This window comes from Falco punctatus (assembly GCF_963210335.1).
Source record: "Falco punctatus genome assembly, chromosome: 5".
Taxonomy (NCBI): Eukaryota; Metazoa; Chordata; class Aves; order Falconiformes; family Falconidae; genus Falco; species Falco punctatus.
Window position 1 is genome coordinate 50,779,805 of NC_137584.1, and position 23,530 is coordinate 50,803,334.

The window sequence follows — 23,530 nt, forward strand, 5'->3', positions numbered from 1 at the left end:
TCCTGGCACTTAACCATCTTTCCTAAAAGATTCTGGCTTCAATCATCTATTCCCTTTACTTCAGAAGAGGAAAACTTAATATACTGATGCCACTCCCTACCTCAGCACTTGGCTGCAGAACAGAAGTCATAAGTGAACAGTCACCGCTACTGCTATGCTGCCTATTGCAGGACTCCCAATTAACCACAGTGATATTTAGTACCCATAACTGTGTGTAGATTGCGGTAGAAGGGTGAGGTAGAACTGCTTAGATGAGGTAGAACTAATTGCAGTTACCTTGAACAATTATACAGAAAAGTATTGATTATGAAGCACTGATAAAAATAATCTGTTAAACCACTTTGTTATTTATTTTCTGAGAAACTCTTAGAGCATAAGTCACGTATAAGAGCCTGTTCCATATTATGATGAAAACAATGTCTATAAACTTTTCAGAATGACTCATGCCAGCTTCCCAAAGTAAATAAATACCTTTTAACTTGACAGCTGATGCAATATGAAGCTAAGTGCTTCCTTCTACTTTTGTCAAACTCAGATCCAAGAAGAAAAACATTTTAATGGTGAAGAACAAAATTCTTGATTTGGGAAACAGCAGGCCAACACTCAAATAAATGGCAACAATGCCTTGCTCTGTCGGTGTCACCAGATTTGCTACACTGAACCTTACATCTTTTATTGTGTGCCATATATAAGTAGACAGATTCTCAGAGCAGTAATCAATTACAAATTACACATCACCTACAGTAACCTGTACTGATAGTATTACTGCTGTCAATATAAGAAAAAAATGACTGTGGTGTAGGTAAACACAATGGGGATAAGTATTTATGCCTCCCTTCTGACTGAAATGGTGTCAGCTGAAGCAAGCAGGAAAGCAGGGGAAGACGGCATCTATTCTACTTCGTCCTGGTCTGTTGAGCTAAGCTGGCTCAGAAGGAGGAGTCTGCAAAGTTGCATCCTCATCAGAGGCACAGGAGGTGGTGGTGGAGCCTGTGCTGCCACGGCACATACCACAAAGCCGGCTTTCTTCTCCAGCAGTGTGACTCACAGCTATTCCAGGACAGTGTGCCTACACACAGGCTGTGGTCTCATTGCTACACGATGCAAGGAGCCTGAAGGAAGGATTAGCAAACCATGCGAACCGTGCAGCACGGGCTGTTTCATACCTGAAGATATGTACTTTGTAATTAACAATGCATATTTTACTTCTAGTTTCAGTTGTACTAGACAGCCTGAACTAATACTGAATTATTGTGGCTGTCAAATTGTTTAACAAATCACTATTTTCTCTCATAGTTAATGTTACTTGATTTGAGGTATATAAAGAATCATTTTTAAAGCACCTAAAGTATTCAGTGAATCTAAATTTCCACTAAAAGTCACTGGGAATTTCATTCCTAACTACTCTGGCATATTTAAAAGTTTTAAGATGTCAGCATTAAATTCTTTACCAATCTTGCTGTTATGTTGACTTTGAAAATAAGCAGCAATGAGTAGCAGTAGCTCAAGACCAGAAGCACAAGTAGGCCCAAAGAATCACCTCTAAACACTACTAGCTTCTTCACATTAACAGGACAGATGAAAAAATAGCTTCCTATTGTTTAAGTCACTCAGTGAAGATGTAATACAGACAACAGACAAAATGTGAGAAAACACACAGAATGAGACAGAAAGAAATCTGAAAGCAGAGGGAAATTAAAAGCATTCCACAAAAGCATCTGAGTTGGGGATAAACTTTTACTTGAGGCAATTGTGATTATGATACCACTAAAATGTGCAGAACAGAGAGCAAAAAATTAGGACTGGGCATAACAGACGCTTTCAAAGTAATGCCAAGGATGAAGAGGTTCCTTTCTCAGCAGGCGATGTTATTGAAAAAACAAAATCTGAGACTTCAGGACACAAAACTAAAAATTGCAGCTCTTTTTTGGACTACTAAAAATAAAAGCATTCTAAGCCTTCCTTTTAAGTTAATGGCCACTGTATCAGAACAGTGCCGCAAGCAGCATGGTCACACCTCTGTGCTTGTCCTTGTGTCTCCAGGCCTTGCTGCTTACAGAGCTGGTGTGGGAATACAAACAACCATGGCTTTTCGACAGAAAGCACTTACAGTACATGATGACTTTCTGTGAAGGCTATTCGTTACTAACAGAAAGGCAAAATGGAGAGGGCTGGAATCCCTCACATTTCAACAGCCAGTATTCACTGAAATGAGTTTTTGGTTACGTCTGAACTATGTTCCAAAACAACAAAGAAAACCCTTATTCCCCAATATATTATTTTCCTAAAAATGGCATCTCACAATGTCAGGCCTACACAAAATCCAGTTGAAGTCAGTGGAAGGACAAAGGAAGCAATTGGAAGCTGGATCAAGAGCAAGCAGTCTTAGCAGGAGATTAAGAAGGGATCATCCTTCAGTCAATCAGGAGGAATTCCCAAATTCTTCCATCTGTGATGATGTCTTTCTTTACAAGTCATGGACACAAGATGCCAGCAGGACACTGTGCAGACATCTCTGAATTTCTGCTTGGCTCTTTGTTGGTCGGTTTTTCAAGCAGAAGTATCACACCTCACGTACACATTATGGGGCATTTTAAAATGGTGCTCAATATTGGCCAAGGCTGTCCCTTACTGCCTTTGGTAACACTGAAGCTGAAGTCGCGGGGAGTAGGGGTGGGCCAGGTGCAAGTTGTTCCTAAAACCTCACCAGTAGAAACCGGGAAAATTTTAAAAATAGGAATAGGCATCACAGATGTGTTCATTTATAACAAGGATAGCATTATTATTTCAAAACAAATAATATGAAGTAATCTACAAAGAATGCAAAAGCCTAATACTTTACTCAGTAAAGATACTTTGGACTATAAAAGCAAAACTATCCTGCTCTGATGTTGCTAACTCCTGTTTAAAACTCTTACACAATCTAATTAGCTTAAATTGTATCCAAATCCATTAAACTTTCCATTAAGCAACACAGCACCCAAGAACACAGCAAGCAGGAGCCTGAATCTGCCTCACTGACACTGGCAGCAAAACTCCCACAGACTTCAAAAAAGCAGGACTAGGCATGGGCTGCTCTGATTTCCTGCTTTCCTCTCTATTTTCATTCCTAAGAGAAGAGATTTCTAAGTTTAGTGGTCTTTACATGGATGGCTACCACTGTGGTTTTTAATTTGGTAGGGTTGTTTAACAGGGCTGACATTAATGTTGTTTCACAAAGTAGAAGCAATTGATCACAGGAAATATGTCAAAATGATGACAATCAAGTAATGGAAGTTGGAGCAAGCATAATCTTACTTGTATGTTAAGTGGAGAAAAAGTTATAAATTAATTTGGGCCTGAAATCTCAACATTGCTTGCAAAATAAAAGAAGAAAGGAGAAGCAAGGGAGCTGAGCTGCTTAATGAAGACCAGTTCCCCTACCAAGACAGCCCTATATAGTCATCTGACAAGACCTAGGAACAGTAGGACCCTTCTGAGAAAAGCAACAGCAGCAGTCATAGAAAGTTCTGACAAAGCTGCAGTCATAAAAAGCAAAGAATTAATGAAAGAAACAAACACATTTATAATTTATCTATATAAAAACCACAAACCAGCTTCACTTTCAAAGGTTTGTGCAAAATAATGGGAAACAGAAACAGCTATGTCCATAACCCATTCTGAACTCCTGTCCACTTTATTTTTAACTGCTCTCCTCTCATTAAGAGATGGAAACAGTATGTCCAGAGGAAAAGATTAAAAACAGACACAAAGTCAAGTACAGCTGTGATAAAATTCTATTAAGGTAGTTAATGATCTACAAAAGCATTAGCTTGATATACTGCTGCCATCCAGAGATTTCACAGTATTAAAGGTGCTGATAATAATATGCACTTTTGGACTTGGCACTCTGTCTGTCTCTCATCACCATGTACATAAATGCATAATAAGCACAGTGTACTTTGGATTTCTGCAGCTCATAGAACACAGCAATGAAAGTGTAACAATTCACTTCCATATTTGTATGTTGTTTTGCTCTTCTCCAGAATGCAGTACAGTTTAAAATACTTATTTGGAAAACACCTATTTTTAATGTGCCAAAAAAAGCCAGCTTCCTACCTCCCACTTCCAGCTTCTATTCCTTCTCTGAATTATTCTCTCTAATCATTCTTCCTCCTTCACCTGCAAGAAGACTAGGTGGAGAGACCGATAACAGAAGATCCCTGATAAGGTAGCAGTGTGGTAAATAAGAGTTGAAACGAAGCAAAGCAAAGTGCATTGAAAAGGTTGGCATAGGTTGTTTTGTTGTTTGGTTGGTAATTTTAAACTGTTGTATAAAATACTAATCCAAAAGGTAAGGATAAAAGATGTGATCTGAATGATAAGAATATGAATTCATGTAAATAGAGGGAAAACTCAAAGAGCAATTTAAAGATTTATGATTGTGCCTTAGAAATAAGAGGGCTATGATCTTGTGGAAAATTCAGTAAAGGGACATAAGGTTTAGTGAGTTAGGGTAAGGCTAATATGTTCACTTCTGTAAAAGCTAAAGTTAGGGCCATGATACTTATGGGTTAGGTTTTAATTTTTTACTGTGGAATGAAATTCTGTTCAGATAAACATGAAGGTAAATGGAATACTCAAAACCTAAGGGAAATAGTGGATTGTCTAAAACTGCAACAGAATTTTTTCTTGACTACCTAAAATGGAGAAACAAGAAAATGTTTGGACAACTATTCACAGAAATAATTTATAGGAATATTTAAGTTACCCCAACCAGATTGCTAGGTTGGGCAGAATCTTGACTTCCCCCCCCCCCCCCCCCCCCTTTTTTTTTTCTTTTTTCTAAGAAAACATGAAGAGCATAACAATCCTGATTATTTGGAGAACAGTAACATTTTGAGTGACATGATTAGCATTTATACTAAATTATTCAGAATGATGACAAAATGCCATTTGGCCTTAACACAAAGTGCACTAGAGCCCATGAGAAGACTAGTTTCTCATTAGACCAGGCCTGGCTTGAAAAACTTTATGACATATTATCAACATGTAATTTCATTGCCTCTGAAATTATGTATGATGAGTAAATAGGAACAAGGTTGCTTCCCCATAACAGTGATACATTATTATAAATAACTTACTGCGGTATACACTTCATGTCAAAAAATGAGAAAGGGAAAAGAAAAGGAAAAGGAAAGTGGAATTACTGGAATAACTTCTCCCTCTTCACCTCCTTTTTTTATAGACCAGGAAGAAGAAACAAAGTCCAGAGGACAGGATGGTGGGAAGGTGAGATGCAAAGAAATCAGGTGTGCAGTCTAGGGGAGAACAAGATCCTGACAAGCTGGTCTGCTAGCCTCATAAAGATGCAGGGGTGGGGATAGGGAAAGCTTTACATTCCCCAGCAGTCTTGGATTGTTGGTAAGAATAAGGCATGGTCTCCAATTAAAAGGTTTTGCTGGCATAACCGTATCATTTAGAAGTGTGAAAAAAAAAATCCCACCCACATCACTACACCCTACTGGAAATGTAGGTCAAGCAGCAAAATAGCCCATTCAGAGGCTGGGTTTACACTACACCAGTTAAATGGTTTTGCCAATAAAAGCTTTCTTTCTACTGTGGGTGTGTGGGAAGGAGATAGTACCTTTCATGAATCTTTTCATGTCTAGGTAAACTGTAGAAAACTGGAAGCATCAGTAACTACTTGACTACCACTGAAATTGAAAAGCCCAGCTTTTATCATGGCAGTTAAAGTACTTTCCTTTGGGACTTTTGCCTGCACTGCAAACAGATACATCCCACAGCCACTTGCTGTCCCTTCCTCACAAGATTAATTATGCTTTGGTTTTCTCTCCTTAATTTGGTCCTAAGATTCACTCCCTTCCCATATAACCCTCAGAATCAGCCTGCCACTTTCAAAGAAATCCCCCAAGGGCCAATTTTCAGGGGGTGTGACCGATATAACTTTCTTTGGCTGCTTTTGAGGCTGTCCCAACTCCAGTGCCTCTGAGCCCAGCAGAAGTCAGGAAATGAGAACATATGGTAAATACTTTAACTCACACTAGTTTGGCTTTCAATTCTAGCATGATTTTTCAGTGTTTTGCATCTAGTAAGATGCCTGTTAACTCAAAGGCTCTGGTTCAAGAGAATAAATGCAGTGACAGTGGATAGATACCAGTGCACTAAAGTTTGTTGCTAAAGAAAGCTGGGTGTGCCATACTACAAATATATGCTATGTCTGTTCAGTTTTGTGACAGATGATACCTGAGCTCTGAAAAAATGAACTGTTAAGGTTTAAAGCTCAGTAGGTTTAAACCAAACCAAACACAATAACCAGTATTAGGTTTCTGAGCACATCCAGAGCACTCAGCTCACCAGCAGTCATATATTTACAGACTGGAGCATAGCCCAGTAATAGACAATGAATCCAATAATAGACAATAAAGTCTGCTGTAAAGCCCCTTGTAATAGCAGCTGTTGCCTCTATCAAGAAAATGTCTTTAAATATGTTACCTTTTGAGACTTCTTTTTTCTCTTACTCCCTCTTTTATGGAGCCAGGGTAGATGCTATAAAAGAAATAAACATTGATTAGGGTGGGCTAATTCTCATAAGGAACATGGCATAAACATCTTCCCCCTTCAGTTACCTTATATTGACCACATATACAGTGTAATTCCAGTTCTGGAAAGTACGGTTTAGCTGAAAAACAGGAAGACATTGATCACATGAACGGTGAGATGTTAATGGGGCTCTTTGTTGCTTAAGACAGAGTTAGAATTTTACCCTTCTCCCCCTTGAGAAATTCCCTTCAGTTTTTCAAAGCAAAGAGAACACTCTCTCATTTCAGTGAGGTGATTGTTACATTAGATGTACAACTGGTAGTGAGAGATGTGGGCTTTTTTACTGACAGAAGGAAATCTCTTTAAGGTCACGACACAGTGAATAGGTGAGTACACAGGATGCTGAACTTTTTCTTTTCTCCCTCTCTTCCTCATCTTAAATTCTCAGAAACACTTCAATTAGAAAAGATTTACTAACAAAACTACAGGGTCAATTTTCACCTAAAAGTCTACAACCTTATGATCTTTTTTTCAGACCTTTGTATTATTTATTCTGAGTGGACAATGGCTGCTCAGTTTTCTCCCTGGGAGACACTTTTGCATACTCTGCTAGGACCAAGAGACACCTTTCTAGATTCTTTGGTTCAGGCACCTACATACTTTGCCTGGATACTGCTGCTAAAAGGACAACCTTGGCAGGGTTGGACGGCTGCATTTCTGGTTTGTAGATGACTGAAAGTCCTTAGCTTCTGAAAGCCAAAAGCCTCCAGGTTTATTAAAAGAAAAATAAAGAACAATTGCCATATATTTATGACATCCTATGTTCATGTTATTTAATTGGTATAAAGACTACTTACAGATTGTGTGAGAGCCACTATGTATACTGTCAGAAAGGACAGAATATCTGTATTCCAACAGAAGGAAGTTTCAGAGGCAAGAACTTCAAGAATCCTCTACCCAGAGGGCCCAGAAAGGAGCTTATGTCTGCTAAAATGGGCTGAAAAACCAGGAGCTACTAGAAACTCCAACAACTGACCTATAGCAGAAGACTTCTGAAGCAGAGATTATTAGGGTAAATTGGAAAAAAGTGTATTGCCTCACACAAATACACACTGCCTGTTTTTTTATTACTTCTATCACAATATAACTTCAAAACCACACTGGTATTTGGGGAGAAAAAAATTTGCTCTGAATAGAGAGATGTTGGAACTTAGACATCTTTCAGTCTCTTTTCCTCCTTCAATGACAATTCTGATCTCACCACACTTTCCAAAATCTCAGTATCTACAATTCTTATGAAGCTGGCTAGTATAGTGCAGACATTTCAAAATCCTATCCACAGTGCCTAATAGCCCCAGCTAAACCTGAATTAATTACTGCACAAATCAATAATACAAAGTTCTTCAGAGAACACATATTAATTTAATAATTTATTTGGTAGTCTCTTTTTCTTTTCTGATTGATAACATCAGTGGGGCAGATTCATATAGGTAATCACACAGGAAAGAAAACTTAACTTACCCATTCTGCAACCACATCATGTACTTTAGATACTGAGTCGGAATTGGAACTAAAGACAGTTATAGATATCCTGTAGAACAGTCCACCTGTCCATTAGAAACAGCATTATAATGTTAGAAAATGAGCAAATTTGCCTTTTTAAGAACAAAACTTAAATGTTCATGATGAATATAAAGATTGGCTGAACCCCAGATAAAAGAACACCTCAAGCTCTTTTTGGCATTATGCAAGTTTGGAGCAAACAAGCCCTGCAGGCTTGGGCCCATTCTTACTAGTCCTGTCGAATTAGATGAGAATTCCTTCCCTCTCCATATTTTTAGAGACACTTGAAATGTGACATGGAAACTCACAATGTACATATAAATAGTATTTTGCATATGCCTTTTATGTGGTGTGTAAAAGCAAGATTATGAAAGTGTCATGAGTTTAGAAAATAATCATAACTACTGAAGTCTGTTACATGGATAAATTCTCCTCTCAGCCATATTGTTATAATGCAGAATTCAACCAATGCAGATTAGACTTAAAACTTTGTGAGAGCAAATAAGGCTCATTAATTGAAAGTAACAAGATAAATGAGGACAGAAATAGGTGGGAGAAGGGATATCCAGCTCTTCTTTTCACTACATAGTCTTGGCTCTTAGGCCTGGTTGATGGCCAGATCATAGAATTAAGCTCATTAGTTCGTAGGCAGCTTTAAAAGATTTCACATCTAGTAAATAACATCAAATGATCTCATAGTTATGCTCTGTGTTAAAAGTCTACACCTTTCACAAGTTAATTTTTTTTCATTAAGCTACTAAATCTTCTGTATGCTCTAGCTGGATAAAATTTCTCAGGATGTGGGGGAGGTTTAAGAGTTTCTGGATCAATTCACTTGTATGAGTATGTACATGTGGCATTGCCTGGTTCAAGGCTGTTAGAAAATGAAGTTATGAGTCTTGATCACAGATACATGTATTTATATAAATCTTATCTAAATCTTGCAGAGACTTTACACAGGACAGAACAGTACATGACAACAATTGTACAGAAATCCCTTTCTGTTTTTTGATTGTAAAGGAACTACTCTATCTTTCTGACTCTTAAAGACCTTTTATTCTAGGTGGAGCAAATTTCATTATTTTATAACTTCATAGATAATCAAGTATCTGGAAAAATTTTGAAGTCAGTATTTTCCAATTTAATTGTGCATATTAGTTACTATCTTATTCATGAGCTAGCCTGAGTATTGCTCTTTCTTCTCATTATGGAATTGATCATATGGTCACTGAGATTAGTATGAAAATTCCTCTGCAATAAAATCCTAAAAAATGAATGTCTTACAGGAAGATGGTTTACCAGTTACCTTCTTTGGTAAGCTATGATTAGATTTTAGATATGGGTAGAATGAACTTGCTTGGTTTTTGATTTATTTTTGTTTTTTCTTCCCCTAACTTAGCAGACACACAAATTTGGTGTGCAGTTTAATCCGAAAATGTATTTTGGTTTCTTATTATTACTGTGATAGTTTCAATTAAAAGAGAAAAAAAAAGCCTTTGGAAGTAGAAAATTGGACTTTGCTCAAGTTGAAAACACTTGTGAGAGGTGGATCTCATTTATATGTATATATCCCTGTATATACATATATTAAATCTTATATGTATAATGTACCTTTTATATGTGCTACACACACACATACAGAAAGTGTGCATTATATATATTCTCACACATTAATATATAAACCTATATATATAATTTTAACCTTATTTATGTAATTATTTATATGGATACAATCACCTTAATATAGGAATATGCAAATTATTTTTAAAATCAAACATAGTAACTACAAACTAGTTAACAGCTTCAAGATCTCAACCAGATGGTGACCCAAAGAATGTTTTAATGAGGTGAAAAAAGAACAAGAACAAAAAACTAATCTACATTTTTAAAGACTCTCAGGAGACTGCAGTGGCAGATAGTGAAAACTAAAGATGATTTCTCACTCTCCAAATTAAACAGTGGAAATCCCATCTCAAAACGCTGAATGAAAAAAAAATATTTTTATGGGCAGAAAATTGATGAAAAGTAGCCAAAGACAATTTGAAAAAAGAGGAAAAAAGAACCTGGAAAAACAATTCTCCCCACACCCACCACCAACTACAAAAATATAATGATCAATGAAATACCAGGTTTGTTTTCTTTTAATTCTGTTAGGCAAATTATTCAAAAGTTTCTTTTGGAAAATCTTCGCTTTTTGAACATTAAATCCTCAAAAATATATGAATACTGTAAATGAAAAACATTCATACAACCTCAGACAATAAAATGGCATAAAAATCTATCAAAATACACGGCAACCCAATATATTATCCTCACAGTCTCATGAGAGCTGTCTTAAAGAAGCACACAAAAATTAGAAATCACGTTATTGACATTTACTGTCACTAAGATGTTACAAATTCCCTTCTACTGTAATTGAATTAGTATTCAAAAATCTTTTTGTATGCTAAATGGATCTATATCTAAAGGATGAAAGCTAGCTACTTCTACATTCAGTCTACCAACTGAATATCTAATAGATAAGATGATCTGTTTTTTTCTAGATCTAACTTAACGGCTTGACATACTGTAGTTGACCTCAGGATGACACAGGCAGCCCAGCTCAGTGAAGGTGTAACATAAACAAGATAAAAAGACAGCAGGAGAGCTAGTAAGTTGTTTCAGTGGTGGGTAAAAGGTGGTATTTTGTCTTGTTCCAGATAGTAAATTGGCCAAGGAATGAAGATGTGATGAAGCTGATGACTGATGGTACATTACAGAAGAAACTGGCATTTGGGACTGCGTGGAAGAGTGATGGATTGCTGCTGCAGGTGTCATCAGAGTGCCCTTCAAGATGGTCTCTTTGTGCTGAATAATAACTCCACTGTATGATGGTGGCAAAGATATCACATCTTTCATTATTGCAGTTCTTGATGTCTCCAAAATAGAAGAGAGATTTGCAAAATGTCCATAATCAGCATTTTCAAAATCCAAGGCATGAGGACTAACAATATTCAGAGAAGACGTTCCTTCTCTGTCCTTGTTAAAGGATCCATACACCTTCTCTTCTGAAGCCCATTTGGAAAGCCTCAATATGTTTGTTGATGTCAGAACAGCAGAATTCCTTATGTCTTCATCATCACCAATGATTTCTTGTTCTACTGCCTGTAGAGAGTATCTCAGACTGTCCCCTTGATTTTCAGCGGAGTTTTGTCCTAAAACAGTTAGATGTCTTCTTGGTGTTACTGTGGTTGGCAAGCTTAACTCTGCTACATCCCACTGAGGGATCAGGCTTGGAAAAATTGTATCAAGATGGTTCTGAAGACTTTGTGGGAGTGGAGGTGTGGAGTAGCTATTAGGAGGTACGCTGATTCTGACTTTTGAGTCTGACTGAAGAACGTGCCTTAATTCCAAAGACAATGTCATTGGAAGGAAGTCAGAACTCATCAAACTTATGTTTTTTAAAAAAACACCTGCATCTATTTGAACTTTACTCCTTGCTTTATCAATATTATTTGTTACAGCATCATTTGCTGAAAGACGTTGAGACTGTGGTGATCTGTGTGTTCTTGTACTGATTACTGTACTCTTAATTGGTGTATTGATCAAGAAAGCAGCTTGGCTGTCCCTTGAGCATGAAGTCTGGGATCCTGAATGTGTTGGAAGGACAGACACAAGCTGCTGCCTGTTGCTTAGGAGGGTCGTGTTGGTTTGATCAGTTATGTCAGTTCTGATTTGCATGTGCAAACTATCAAATATCATTAATTTTTCTGTGGAGTTTTCAAGTACTTTATCAAAGGGACTTACCTGTACCTGTAAAAAGGGTTGACTCAAAGATGCTTCCAGGGAAGGGAAAGGAAAATCAAAATAAAATTGACTGTTCAAAGACATGGTTAGGTTTGCAGAGTTCATTGCTGACTGCAACTGTGATATTGTCCTGCCACCACTTTCTGAAATTCTCTTCGAAAGTCCTGGCATAAATGAACTAAAGATTTGTGTTTCTAAAGTTGATGCATGACTAAAGAAGTTCATTTCTTCAGCTCTGTGATCTAATAATCTAATGGCAGATGTTTGTTCAGAGATACTGTCAGACTTAGCAGGTGAACTAATGGATGGCAATCCCTCTGTTGGGGAAGAAAGCAGTTTATTAAATGAAAGCCACCAATTTTCTGATGGCTCCCCAGAAAATACTTGAGATAATTCTTTCAAATGATAGGAAACAGTCCAGAAATTTGCTGTTAAAGAAGGGGAAATACCTACATATTTTGTTGGAAAATCCAAGTAACCTGAGTCCCAGGAGTTTCCAACTCTATTCTCTGGCTCTAATACGGAAAAAGCTGACTCTTCATTTTCATTACTATCAGGAAATGCATCTAAATTGTTCTCCAGCACTCCATTTCTTAGGGTCTCACTTGGCTTTTGAAAATATCCTGAATGTTTTAAATAATGAGACCAATAGTCGCTATTGGATATAAATATGCTGTCACTTTCCAAATATAGGTCAGTCAATGATTGTTGATAAACAGGCAGGGTCGTTACAACGTGGTTAAATGCTGAGCTTGTCCAGCCTCTTCCTACCAAAAGTGCTGAAAATGTTAGTAGCTCCCTACCGTGTTCTAGGACTGAATCTGTCTGTTGGACATCAGGCATAAATCTTGTGTATGATTTTTTAATGTTTTGAAAAAAAGTTGTTGGGTTTGCATGTGGAGTCTCCACGGAGGTTAGATTTGTAATGACTCCTGAGGGATTTTCCTTAAGGTGCATAGATTTTCTAAATGGAAATTCACTGCTTGCTGCTAACAGAGAAAACGTCTTCCTATCAGCATTGCTCTCTATCATTTCCAGGTTAAAACTTTCAGGTGTGAAGTTTAGAAAATCTAGCTTACTTTTTTGGAATGACGATTTCTCCTTTATAGGTGATATAGTTAACCTAGAATGTCTCTCTTCTTGAATGTCAGAGGTGGTATGATAATTAAATACTGTCTTATTCCACAAACTCACATGCTCCAAGACATTGCCTACATGCATGAAATTGGTTGTGCTGCTGTTGGAGGATGAAATCCACACAGTTTCTTTTTTGTGTCCATAAGCATTGCTGCTGCTGCTAACAGGAGAGTGGAACACTGACTCAGAATGATCTAGCCTATCTGCCAAAGTCCAGGCTCTCTCTGCATTAGGACTTCTGCTTTGAAGAAGAGGAACTGCTGCATTCACAGAAGGCTTTGTACCAGCATCTGCTGTATCAAAAGTGCCACGAAATGAACTTCTAGAATAATTTGAAATATTTTCATTTGGTAACTGATTCATGACAGTATTATCTAGGTCATTTTTTTCTGTAAAAGCAGCCAAGGTATTGTTGCTGGTCTCCTCAGAAGCATCTGATGTGGACACAGTTGGAAGAAACAAGCTGTACATGTGTTTTCTCTCTGGGTTCTCATCTGCTGAGTTTTTACTGAAATGGAGAGGCCTTTGTTTCACTGGCCAAATAATTGGGGTTGAGATAATTCCTATGGTTTTGACCCCTTTTATCTTAGATTCTTGCTGCCTCTGTGGTCGTGAATGGGAGGATTCAGGTAAACTTCTCTTCATTCGGAAGATAACTGTAGCAGGAAGTCTGAATTCCTGCAGGTCTGTGTGTAGCAAGCCACAGAGTTAATGGATTAAAGAAAATATATGCAACTTAACTGTCTGTTCCTGCCTGCTCTTAGTCTAAAAATCAACTTACCAAGACTGGAAAATTATGCCAGTTAGCTGAGTTTAATTTTCTTCTACTGTAAATTAATTTGTGTTATTTTTCTTAGTACTTCTACTTTCTCTTGGGAGTTTCAAAGCCAAAGAAGGGACTTAATTGTCCAGTTTTTATTCATAATAACATTACGGCATTCAGTTCCTTCTGTAGTTACGAAAATCGGACTTAACTACTGACGGTGAACATAGAGTGAGTGGCTCCACAAAAAGAAAAAAGCACAGTTTGGAAGAAATTTTCAGTATTTTCTTCTTACTTCAACAGCTTAGTAAATTCAAACAGGCTTAATTCAGATAAATTCTTTCACACTGTCTACTGTACTGCATGATTGCCAATGTACAAGAAATTATTTGCCAAGAGAAAAAATACTCCAGGAACTTTAAAACCTACAGTAGCAACTGATGCATTGGGGTGGGGTGTGGGGTGGGAGGGTGGGGAGGAGAAGAAAGAAAAACAAATCACAACCCCCCCCAGGTTCTAATTTATTTCTGTGGAGTACACTGAAAAAATAAATCTTTACAAAAAATATCTTTTAAGCCTTAGACGAAAATTGTAGAAATGTATCTCTGTGTGGTTAATAATGTTTAACAATGATCTTTAACAAATTAAGAAGTATTTTAACAGTGCCTCAGAAAATGATGCTCAGTGTCTAGGAGACAGTGATATCATAGAATTTGAGAAAACCTTAAAAGAAATCCCTGCTTTTTTTCCTGTGCTAATAATAGGCTCATTTACTACCTTATTTTTTCCCTTAATCTTTCTAAATGAAAAGTGAATGATATCTGATACTGTCAACATTTTCCCTAGTAAAGTCTGATCCAGCTCTTCTTGAAGTCAGTGGAAAGATTCCTGTTGACTCAGTGGAAGTGGCTTTGCTCCATAGGAACGATTCCACTTGGCTCCTGTGCCTGACTAGTGAGGAACAGACAATCCCAGCATACTACCACCCTGGTTGCACAAGCAGGAGCTAGACTATGCCTCATAATGTGCAGACTTAAAACATTTCAATAGGATGGTTCTTTTCAGACCCGTTTTGAAAATCCCTCTCCCTTCCCTTGTTATTTGCATGGGTAAACACAAAGTATGACACAAAGGGAGTCCCTTTTGTACAAGAGCCAGGTAAACATGATACAAATAAACACCACATTTTGTTCTGTTCTCATTTACACCATTTTTACATGGTCCAGTGAAGCTACTCCCGATTTATTTAGATGTAAATGAGATCAGACCTGAGACATGACCCTTGACATTATGATAGTATGAAAAAAACACCTCAAAATACAATAAATTTTCTCTAGACACAGTACAAGGAAAAATGTAACACAGGATTTCTTACCATTGTTTGGCTTATCGTTTCTATTAGTATCGGGCATGTTAGTGGAGACAGTGGGTGGTGTAGGAGTAGTAGCATTTACAGTAGCTGGTAATAAAGACGAGAAAGAGGTGAACTTGAATGAAACATGAATGTTAATAAGGTAAGACAAAATGGGAACAATGCATGGCAATGTAAAATGAAACCATCTGCACACAATGCCATAAATGTTAAATAAACACATTATTTTTTCTGCACAAAGATGAATGGATATGAACTGAGATCCCAGTCCTGCAATCTTCACTTTCACTGACTTCAGTGGGAGTTTTGCCAGTGTAAGGTTTGCAAGATCAGTCCTGTACTTTCATAAACTCAAAATCCTCTTATGAGAGCTTCAGATCCAAACAGTTGTGCAAAGACCAGAAAATAGATCTTATAAGTTCTAAGAGGCATGCACTTAGAATATTGCTTGTGGAAAGAATAATTGTCCCTACTCAGGGACTGAAGATGACACACAAATGTGAAACTAAAACACCCACGTAAGAATCTAATTAACTCCATTGAACTGAAATCAGACCCAGAATAATTGAAGTGGAATATTTATTTTGAAAGCTTCATATAGGATCTCAACTGTACTGTTCCCACTGACACTAATGGGAGTCACTCCCCAGAACCCTGGCAAATGTTTCCCGGACAAAGCAGCTAGAACACTTCTCAAAATCAGTGAGGAGCCCAGACTGCAAATTTCACCCACAGAGGACTGGGAGGGTACACATGCTAGAGGAATTCAAAGATCATGACATCGAATTTTCAAATAATAGTTTGGAAAATAATTTGATTTTATTTAGTAACTCCCAGGGAATGCAAATGCATATTCTGACAGATTTCTTTTTCCTGAAAACTCTTTGAACAATCTGAAGGTTACTGAAGTATAATCTCACAGCGTTGCACAAGTTTTGAAGATTTTGAGCAAGAATCAACCTGGAAAGGTTAAATGACTGTATTTTAGGCAGAAATTGCACTTTGGATTTTTTGTGAGGTTGTTTTAGCTAACCTTTTTGAGTCTGAAAGTCATAACCTCAGGTTTCATCTTCGGGAGCAGGTTTATGTTCAGGTTTCAGTGAAACAAGAAACTTGGGAAAAGAGAAGGAAGAGTTGGACACTGCAGCAGCCAGGTTCTAACTGGGAAAGTGAGTGTATAAAGTGAACCTTATTATACAAAAAAAGCTGCTTTTATATGAAACTTTAGGGCTATATTGTCTGACAGGCAGACAAGGCTTCTTACTGATTGTATCTTCCAGCCAATGCTGTTAAAGAAGGCATCTTCCAATGAATGAAAATATTTGCTAAGCATAATGGAGAAAACAGATCTTTCATCAGATGTAGCTGACATAATCTGGCATCCACAAACTGTGTTACTGGTGCTCTTGCACAACACACAACAAACAAACAAACAAAACAGGAATATAAACCGGCCTCTCAGTTTAAAATAAGTCTGTGCTGACAGAAATAGACAGATGACTTTTTATGATTTTCATTATTATGACAATAATGATACTGATGATGAACAAGGTAAACCTCATCCACCACTTCCAAAGTGACAAACACAGAACACCAGTGACACTTTACCAAACACTTTGCAGAGAAGGAAAGAGTATTATCTTCATGCAGGTATTCGTAGTCTTTATTGAAGATGCGATGGTCTAAGACAGGGGTCCTCGAACTTTTTAAACAGGGGGGCGGCACACGGATGAACTGGCAGGCAGTCATCTGTGGCTGCTTGGTTCCCCCCGCCATGTGTGTTCTATAAATACCGGGGGCCAGATTGAGAACCCTGGGGGGCCATATCCGGCCTGCGGGCCGTAGTTAGAGGACCCCTGGTCTAAGAAGTTAAGAGAGGCAAGTTTGAAAGGTAGCATCTTTTATTAGAGGCAATATCTTCTACTAGACAAGTTAATACAGCTGGAAAAAGGCTGAGGCTTTCAGAAAGGCAGGCTTGTATCACTGAAAGTGTGTCCATTTCTGCAGCCGTATTAGCTGACCTAATGAAAGATATTCTCTGTCCTTTCACAACATGCCATTTTGATAGAGGGAAATGCTCAGAGTTCTTCCAAGAGAATACACAAAGTTCTTTATATGGTGGCTATATTAACCTTTACATATAAAAAGCCTAATACTGAATAACTGTTGCTGTGACATTTACCTAAGGTATTCAAGTAGCACTATTTAGATCATATTGTGCTTTGTGAATATGATGCCTGAAAATTACTGTTTGAAATCTGATTACAGACATAATTGGCATTTTACCTTCCCTGTGAAGACCAGTAGAATATGCTCTAAGAACCTGAATTAAATTTAACTCAGGAAAATCTTGGAGAAGTATACTGAAGACTGACATAGGTCTCTTAGTGGCTTCCCAAGCTGAGTGCACTTTCCTTTTTATTTTTAAACCAAGTCTGATTTACTTCTAAATGCTGGTTTTGAAAGAGTTCTGTGACTTTCTCATCCCCTTTTATACTTTATTCTCTTCTGTCTCCTTCTTCGGCCATTCAGCCTGAAAAGGGTTACAGAGCTAGACATTTTGGGTGCAGCTGCTGCTGCTGTGATTGAAGTTTAACATGGCATTCCACCTCATAAGCAGGTCTGTGTTCATGAAGGTCTTGAAAATGGGCTGATGTTGTTCATGTTGAACATTTTTATAGAACTTCAGCCTCTAAGCAGAGCAGAAAGAATTAACTGTCCTTGCATGTCCAATTCACATGGCATGAAATTCTTTAGGGTTTACCTATTCCTTGCGTTCAACTGAGCTGATCTTTAAAGACACCTAATGAATTCTTGTCTGGGGTGATTTTTACAATATTAAACCATTGGTAAGTGATGTAACAAGTATTTCATTAACCAATAGCTTCTGGATTTTGCAGTTTGATGTTAAATTTTTACCTGCTACTGTCGCAAGTATCTATAGTTTATTGGGAAAAAAATATGAATAGTCAGTTCCTTTATTTACATCTGCTCACTTTTTGTTTACAGATGCATCCACTTCTTACCCTGGTTAATATTTTACCGTCAAAATGTGCAGGAGGAGAAGAAATGGAGAAAGAAATGAAAGCACTCAATTAATTCAGTTTTGATATAATGAAGACTATTTGGAAAATGTATTATCAAGGGAGTGATCACATTTTTTCCACATATTGTACGTACAGGACACCCACACACTTGATGAGACTAAATTCCTTTCCTTGCTATTTTTTATTGCAGTTCACCCTTTTAGAAACAATAACAAAAAAGGAAGGGAATGAAAACCCCATGGTAAAGGTTTACCAAAGATGAAACTGTGAAAATGACCTGGACTTCTTACCTTGGCAAAGGCTTCCCAGGTTTGCACAACTGGTTGGTTCAATTGCAGAAGAGGGAATTAGGTATGATCCTTTAGGAAAAGAAAGTAGAATAATTAGAAAGGTTTGGCTACTGGGCATAAAACTATCATGTCTCAAAATATACTGTATCTTGCCGTGACAGTCTTCTTCCTAACTTCTCTCGGTGGCTAAAGGGATACTGCCATTTGCCTGTAAGAGCCAAAGTGTTCCTATTTTCTGTTGCTACTGATGTATCCATGAAAACCCTGCTGACTTGCAAGTTACAGTATCATTCCCTAGTTTTCTTAGCTTTCACTAAATAGCATTGCATTAAATGAATGCAGCTTGTGTGTACTCTGTGAAATGGCTTTAAGTGGAGGGGTCAGCATGGACATAGGATTTATGCAATCTTCATGAGTAATCATGTGTGCCTTGGACACACCCTGCTCCGCTGCTGTGGCACAGGTTAACTGCCACACACTTGTGAGTAATCAACCTGTGACAGACACCAACCAGATAAAAGGTGATTAAACTTGTTCCTCTGCTCAGGGAGTGGGTGTGATTAATATTCTGGTATGCATGATTTATAAGCAGATAATGTTATAAGTCTGTATCTCTACTGAATTATTCATATTGACATGCACACACTGTGATGATCTGGAGACAAAACCAGGGCATATAAGAATGGCTACAGAAAAAGAACTGGTGAAACTGCATTAATGACACTTTGTGTATCCCAGCGGTTCAGCTGCAGATACAGCTGCTTTTGCATGCTGTGTTGAAAATAACGGGGCCATAGAGCATGGCATAATCTGAATCTACTGGGAGTGTTGCCCTTTTGGCTTTTGCTTTACTGCTTCAGAATCATATTGACTCAATGAGGTTCTCTCATGAAACATTGTATCCTTCCATAAAATTAAACAGCCACCACCCATCAGCTCATAAAGATAGCTAGGAAAATATTTCCTGTGATGCAAGAACAGATGAAGCACGGGGCCTCAACAGAGAAATCATGTCACACCACAGATACCATTACATGTATTGCCGATGAAAACAGGGCAGAATTTAAAACATGTGATCCTCAACAAATATTAAAACTCAGCATTTTTTAATTTTTTTTTTCCTTGGTACACTTCCTATGAACTCCAGAAAGGATGTTCTAAGTGATTCTAGTACCTCTTGAATGAGGGATTCCCCCCATCCCCCCCAATATATTTGATAATATTAAGCAGTAGTATCAATGCGTACTGTAAGTTATCTCCCCTTGGTTCTGTATTATGGAAAGACCACCTGAAAGTTGGCTTCGAAAATCTGTAGACCTACATATTTTCTTCAGGGAGCATTTAAAAAAAGATCATGATTTTTATTTGGTGAAACTAAAGAAAAAAATCCAATCCATGTCCGATGGAGCCAATGCCGGCTGGCTCCAAGATGGACCCACCACTGGCCAAGGCCGAGCTCATCAGTGACTGTGGCAGCTCCCCTCTGACAGCACGTTTCAGAAGGGGGGAAAAAACACAGGCAACGGCAGCTGCAGCCAAAGAGAGGAGTGAGAACAGGTGAGAGCAACAGCGCTGCAGGCATCCAGGCCGGGGCAGGAGGGGCAGGAAGTGCTCCAGGCGCCGGAGCAGGGGTTCCCCTGCAGCCCCTGGTGAAGGCCATGGTGGGCCAGGCTGTGCCCCTGCAGCCCATGGAGGTTAACGGTGGAGCAGATAGCCACCTGCAGCCCATGGGGGGACCCCACGCTGGAGCAGGGGGATGCCCAAAGGAGGCTGTGACCCGTGGGAAGCCCACGCTGGAGCAGGGTCCCGGCAGGACCTGTGGACCCATGGAGAGAGGAGCCCAGGCTGGAGCAGGGCTGCTGGCAGGGCTTGTGACCCTGGAGCAGTCTGTGAAAACAACAGCCCATGGGAAGGACTCACACTGGAGAAGTCCGTGGAGGACTGTCCCCTGTGGGAGGGACCCCAGGCTGGAGCAGGGCAGAGTGTGAGGAGCCTCCTGCCCCAGAGACAGCGTGTGATGGACTGACCGCAGCCCCATTCCCCGACCCCTGCGCCGCTGGTGGGGAGGGGGGAGAGAAAATGGGGAGTGAAGTTAAGCGTGGGAAGAAGGAAGAGGTAGGGGGAAGGTGTTTTTAAAGATTTAGCTTTATTTCTCTTTACCCTACTCTGATTTGATTGGTAAGAAATTAAACTAATTTCCCCAAGCCGAGCCTGTTTTGCCCATGACAGTAATCAGTGAATGATCTCTCCCTGTCCCTGTCTTGACTCACGAGCCTTTCATTATATTTTCCGTCCCTGTCCAGCTGAGGTGGCGGAGTGACAGAGTAGCTTTGGAGGGCACCTGTCATCCAGCCAGGGTCAAATTACTACAACTGTATACTTTAAAGAATATTTTCAGTTAATATATTCGATAAGCTTTTTAAGTTTTAATTGGGTTGAATTCTGGCCAGAGTAGACATTCCCTCAGTGTTCACTAGAGCAAACGTAATGATTTGGATGCAAACAGATACTTGGCATAAGCTACTTTATGAAGCCAAGTGGCATGGTCAGTAATGTGAACAGCAGACGTGGACCCGTACTATGGACGCTTTGTGTGATATTTCTCACTCCCTTCAAATGTCTAAAACTCTGACATCCATATCTGTTCATCACACTAGACTTTCTTTATAGTTAGTGTAGAGGAACAGGCACTCCTACAGCAAAAAACCTTCTGACTTCACTGAGACGTCTTCTCCAGTATGAGACGCACTGATCTTTGGAACAGCTTTTTTTATTCCACTATACATAAACAGCATTGAGGGCAATTAGCTCAGCCTGACACATCATTCAGCTGCCGAAGGCGGACAGATCCCAGCCTGAGTTAAGGCTGACAGTGAAACTAAGAATTCCTCCGGCCTTTGGGAATGAAGGACTCGTGTAGTGTACACGAAGCAAATGCAATTGCAGGCATGGACAGACATGTGGCCACGTTACCCTTAAACTGAATAGATAACATCCTGCTATAGGTGCAGCCAATGCAGGCTCCAAAATCAGTACCAGAAGTTGATTAAATGCTCCTCAGTTTGCCTGCACTGAGCTTTGAATTGGTGTTGTTACACCACTATCATTACCTAGACTGCTTGTTTTAAAATTATTCTGGATATCCAGGCTGTGTACATATACCTTTAAATGCAAGCTGTGCTAAGGTATGGCAATAAAAACAGAATTCAGTCAAGTCTTAGAGAAACACCCCACCATGATTGCACAGCTGTGAAAACATTAGTCTAAGGAATAAACTAGGAGAAGGTAAAACTATGAAAAGATATCTGGAACAATTTGCCCGTGTTTTTATGCTCCATAAATCTACTTGTAAAAGCTTTGTCTGAAAACCCATGAAAATAATACCCCTTAAAAAATGTAAGCACTGTTCAGGCACGGATACATTGAGATCACTGCTAAATGCTTGGTTTGCTTTTTTGTTAAGTTACATGCCACTTTCTGAGGAAGCATTATTGGAGCTGTGTGAAAACCTTTCTTCTGCATAAATCCTTCCATTGCTGCTAAATGAAGCCTAATAAGTTAGAGTCATCTCCTGACTATCAGTGGGTTATTCATGGTTGTTAGCCTGACTCCAACTCTCCTGTCGAAGGCTGGTTTTACAATGAAGGCTTTTATTCAAGAAGATGAAGGGAAGAAAATTCTAACAATTCCATCTCTGGATTAGCAACCATTTTTTAAATTACACTGCACCCAGTATTTTCTTTTAGGAAACACTCTGGTTCAGGAAAGCCTGTATCACAGGGGATGATTTAACATCTCAAAAGAATAAGACTGAATAGTGAGTTAGTTTTCTTCTACGCTTAGATAGAGGAAATAAAAATGCTTATATATAGATACATTTGAAGTGGCTTGTATAGACACCTGGCCCTAACACATGAAGGCTAATATGTTTTCTAAAATAATTTTCTGCTTTAAGGAAAGAGTTGAACAATGGCATCCCAAGGAATAAGGCTGTGGAATGAAAGTAAGTGTATTGTTTCTATGTCGACAGCCTGTGATACTACATTTGTATCACAGGACTGTACAGTCTTTAACAGAAAGAAGGACAAGACCCATACTCCAGTCAAAAATAAATGAAACCATAACATTTACGGAGGCCTTGGTAGGTCATTTAGCAAAAGTGTTGTGGTAATCTTTGTAGTATAACAATGTAGGAGGAGTAAGATTTTCTTGGAAGTAATTTTCTGTCAGGCCAGTTTGTACTGATGGAAAAGCAGCAACTTTTTTGTCCACACCACCTTCATCTGTCACAGTCAATTTTTAGATCAGATTTTTCTTTGTTCTGGTGGAGGGGTGAAGGCACCTAGTTGCTTGTGATTTTATAGAGGTGTTGCTTAGATTTGTTTACCAGAGGCGTGCTGAGAGCTGTTCCAGCGAGTCTAGATGTGAATGAGTACCTCATGTTTTGGTCTGAGTAAACTAAAGCAAGCAAGCCTTTTTTTTTTAGCCACCTTAACCCCTCAAGAGCTATTAAATACAGAAATTATCACACCTTAATGATGCCAGCTTCTGTTTTAGAGCTAAGGATTCTCAGAGTGCTGACAGGTGCTCTGCCAGGAGATGCTTATATTGACACTATTTAAGCTATGTTTAAATTAATAAGTAGTAAGGTGTCAGAGGAGCAAGAAGCAAAACTAGAAAGGACATGAGATATGAAGAGACCCCACGTGGTTCAGAAAGAACTAGTATTTTTAACTGTTTACTTTGATTTTTTGAGTGTTTTTTTTTAACAAATTTGTTTTTGTTATAATAGCAAGGCTCAAACTCCATGTCAAACACACATGGAATTTGACAGCAGCTGATTTTCACGAGCATTGTATGTGTGTGTATAAGCTACTGCTGGCTGTGATTCAGATTTTCCCCTATGCATTTTTTAATTAACCAAATGCCTCTAAAGTTATGACTAACAAAAAGATTATTTTTTTGAAAAAACACAATAATACTGTTTTTTGACACATTTTTCAGTTTTGATTTTTTTTTTTCATCTAGA

The 23,530-nt window shown here is 38.6% G+C and overlaps 1 protein-coding gene across 6 annotated transcripts in view; it reads right to left on the minus strand.

Annotated features, from left to right (window-relative positions):
- ADGRG6 (adhesion G protein-coupled receptor G6) overlaps nt 1–23,530 on the minus strand; it is a 113,794-nt gene that overhangs the window by 39,328 nt on the left and 50,936 nt on the right. For 5 of the 6 annotated variants that reach the window (XM_080390055.1, XM_080390056.1, XM_080390059.1 and 2 more), the window contains exons 5-9: nt 18,502–18,570; nt 15,168–15,251; nt 8,065–8,150; nt 6,630–6,682; nt 6,496–6,549 (exon numbers count right to left, since the gene is read on the minus strand). In XM_080390055.1, the coding sequence (XP_080246181.1) occupies nt 6,496–6,549; nt 6,630–6,682; nt 8,065–8,150; nt 15,168–15,251; nt 18,502–18,570 (346 nt within the window). The remainder of the gene's footprint in view (nt 1–6,495; nt 6,550–6,629; nt 6,683–8,064; nt 8,151–15,167; nt 15,252–18,501; nt 18,571–23,530) is intronic. The other variant, XM_080390057.1, reaches the window with a different exon arrangement.